At 56.1% G+C, this 3,532-nt stretch overlaps 1 protein-coding gene across 1 annotated transcript; it reads right to left on the reverse strand.

Annotated features, from left to right (window-relative positions):
• Window positions 1-1,717: 1,717 nt before the first annotated feature.
• Window positions 1,718-3,080, reverse strand: LOC123090224 (amino acid transporter AVT1I). Its single transcript, XM_044511629.1, has one exon. The coding sequence runs from the start codon at window positions 3,078-3,080 to the stop codon at window positions 1,785-1,787; it is 1,296 nt and encodes a 431-aa protein (XP_044367564.1). The 3' UTR covers window positions 1,718-1,784.
• Between the last annotated feature and the right edge of the window lie 452 nt (window positions 3,081-3,532).

The following is a 3,532-nucleotide window of genomic DNA, read 5'->3' on the forward strand; positions in this document are numbered from 1 at the left end:
ACAGGAGGACGATTAGGACTAGGAGAAGGCCCCCCTTTCCTTCTCCTTCTCCCTTCCCCCTTTCCTACTCCATATGGGAGGTGGAATCCTACTAGGACTAGAGAGTCCTAGTAGGACTCCACACCTTGGTGCGCCCCCTAGGGCCGGCGGCCTCTCCCTCTCCCTCCTTTATATACAGGGGCAGGGGGGCACCCTAGAACACACAAGTTAATCTTTTAGCCGTGTGCGGTGCCCCCCTCCACAGTTACACACCTCGGTCATATCGTCGTAGTGCTTAGGCGAAGCCCTGCGCCGCTTACTTCATCATCACTTTCACCATGCCGTCGTGCTGATGAAACTCTCCCTCGGCCTCAACTGGATCAAGAGTACGAGGGACGTCATCGAGCTGAACGTATGCTGAACGCGGAGGTGCCGTACGTTTGGTACTTGATCGGTTGAATCGCGAAGAAGTCCGACTACATCAACCGTATTATTGAAACGCTTCCGCTTTCAGTCTACGAGGGTACGTGGACACACTCTCCCCTCTCGTTGCTATGCATCACCTAGATAGATCTTGCGTGATCGTAGGATTTTTTTTGAAATTACCGCGTTCCCCAACACATGTCGAGAGTCCCAATATAAAATTCATGGAACATCCGTATGATCGAGGCTAAAACTCCACCCAAAACTTCTCGAGGAGGCCACCGGTAGGCCGCCTAGGCCAGGTTCCTAGCTAGCCTTCATGTCACCAATCCCCTACGCACCTCCTCAGACGAGAATGGCGGAGATGGTTCCACATTCTCAATGGCAGAAACTTTGGCTGCTACTGGCCAATAATCATCGGTCGGAGAAACCCCATAGCAGGGTTCCGCCATGAAGAGCTCCTTATACAAGGAGTAAATGTGCGTCACGATATCTCTTGACTGCTCAAGGAGTACATCTCCCTCCCACAAACAAGGGATAGAGCATTTGGGACGCCGCCCATTAGCAATAGCTTGGAAATAGGCGGTATTAGCGTCCCCCTTCTAAGGGACAATTCCGACCCCCCCACCCCCACCGTCCGACGCTGCCAGAAAAGCTCTTCACCCTTGAAGATATACATAAGAGAGGCTTTGAGGGTGTACCGCACGAGCCACTCATCGGCAGAGAGGCCAACGTCGCTGACAAACACATCCAACACCTTGATCTGGTCAAGCACCAAGATTGCCCCCCTCCCCCACCCACACATGGGTTGTCACACTGATTTGTCACAATGATGCCAAATGTCAACAACACAGAACACCCTACGCGGTGCGGTAGCTGCCTTCACCCACCTAAACTGCACTGCTTCCACAAAACCTGATGCAATAACCCCAATTCAAAGTGGAAACACTTCGATCTAGGGGGGGGGGGGACCCTCCCCCGATGAGGAAAGCAGGGGTGAGTGCTCAGAACCAAATTCGGGTAACCGCCTTTAGAGAGCATAGCGAAAAAGCCACCTCCCACTGAACGGACACAAAGGACCAAATCCAACACACTCTGGATTGGGTTGAGCTCTTTATTAGTCCAAGTAAATCTAGCTCCCATGATATGCGATCTCGTGAAGAGCTATCTCCGGAATGTAGTCAACGGATTCTCAAAATCAGGGGTGACCTTTACTTTATCTTATTTACTATTTCCTTCGTCCCATAATGTAAGACTTTGTTTGACACTAGGACAGAGACACTAGTGCAGAAAAACGTCTTACACAGAGGAAGTATAAATTAAGATCACTTGGCTTGTTTTGTTTGTAGTATATGCTAGCACACCTAAAAGGATGGAGTATCTTAAAAAGTGCCTATGATGTCCAACAAAGAAGTGTAGGTGCCAGTGATTGCAACAAACGCCCCGAGAAGCAGGATGGCGACGATCGCCGCGACCTCGACACGGCGTAGGCCTTTGGCTCTGTAGATCTTGAGGTAGCAGAGGCAGGGGAAGAAGACTGTGCCCATGATGCTGAGGAAGGAACCGATGAAGGACATGAGGAACCCGAAGAACGGCACCATGGACGCCACGGCGACTGTGCTGACAAGAACGGTGGTGCTGACGGCCACCCTCGCCGACCCACTCCCCGCGAGCGAGAACCTCTCCTCGATCGCCGCCGTGATGGGCGCCACGAGCAGCGCGTACTTGGTCAGCGGGTTGATGAGAGTCATGACGATGGCGATCTTGGTGTAGAGCCTCCCTGATGGCAGGTTGAGCGTCACCTGCGACTGCACGTCGTCGCCGTATATGAGGTAGCCCAGCACCGCCGTGAGTCCGTAGTTGAGACTGCAGAGCACCGAGGAGAAGAGCAGCACTTGGGAGAAGCGCTCGCGGTTCCTCATGGACGAGTATATCGTGGGGAAGACGGCATGGCCGGTGAAGCAGACGAAGTAGAGGCCGAGGCAGGTGGGCAGGCCAGCGAGGTTGAGGACGTTGCCGCTCCCGCGGAACCCGGATTCAGAGACGCCGGCCCAGACGAGCGACGCCGTCAAGGCCGCCGACGCGACGAGCCCGAGCGCCGACACGTAGGCGAGCACGCCGAGGTTCTTGAGCCAGGTGGTGGGCAGCACGACGGCGCCGGCCAGGACGATGAAGAGCTGCTTCCCGCGCAGCCGGTAGCCGGCGGGCAGCTCGACGCCGGCTCTGGGGAAGAGCTTGTCGAGGTTGTCGCCCTCGAGGACCAGGAAGCTGATGGCGACGAAGTAGAGCTCCACGTACATGAACAGGGCGACGGTTCTCCGGCCGGCGGCGCCGAAGGCCAGCTGGCCGACGTCCGGGTAGGTGGCGATGGAGCCGTCGGCGCGCATGCAGCGCGCTATGAGCGTGCCGGTGTAGTAGCAGACGGCGCCGACGAGGGCGAAGAGCGCCAGGCTGAGCCACCCGCCCCGCGACACCGCGTACGGCATGGTGAGCACCCCGATGCCCGAGACGGCGTTGGTGAGGTTGAGGCACGTCCTGGCGAAGGAGGCACATGCGCTGCGATACGGAGGGAGCTGCGCCTCGGCGTCGCGGTCAGCTCGCTTCCCCGTGGCCGTGAGAAGTGGCTCGCCGAGGGGGCTCGCCGTCGCACCGAGGCGGCTCGTCGTGTGGTCTTCCATCTCTGAACAGGCTTGCCAGGCTGCGCGCGGTCGGGGCTGTTTATAGTGCGTGCTGGTGTATGAGACTTTGGCACGTGACGGTCTGTCGCTAGCCAACAGATTTTGACAGTTTGCCAACGCACGCAACGATGACTCCAACATCGGCCAGTCAAGAGATTTTGACACGCGAAACACAATCTATCAAGAGTTTTTCACCTTTGCTCCACTCATGTGTGGTCCATGCAACCACATGTGAAGGAGTACTATCTTTTTTTTTAGGGTAATGAAGGAGTACTATCTGTGTGGTGGAAGCCACGGTGAGTGGACTCGACTCAACTTCACCCTCGTCGCTAAGTCGCTACCTTCACGTACGTGCTAGGACACGGTAGATATATATGCATGTGGGCAGCCGCTTGCATGTTCGTGATAACCGTGCGTCCAGGCACATGCATGCAAGACAACCGGGTAACTCC

The sequence above is a fragment of the Triticum aestivum genome, chromosome 4B, assembly GCF_018294505.1.
Source record: "Triticum aestivum cultivar Chinese Spring chromosome 4B, IWGSC CS RefSeq v2.1, whole genome shotgun sequence".
In the NCBI taxonomy this organism is placed as follows: Eukaryota; Viridiplantae; Streptophyta; class Magnoliopsida; order Poales; family Poaceae; genus Triticum; species Triticum aestivum.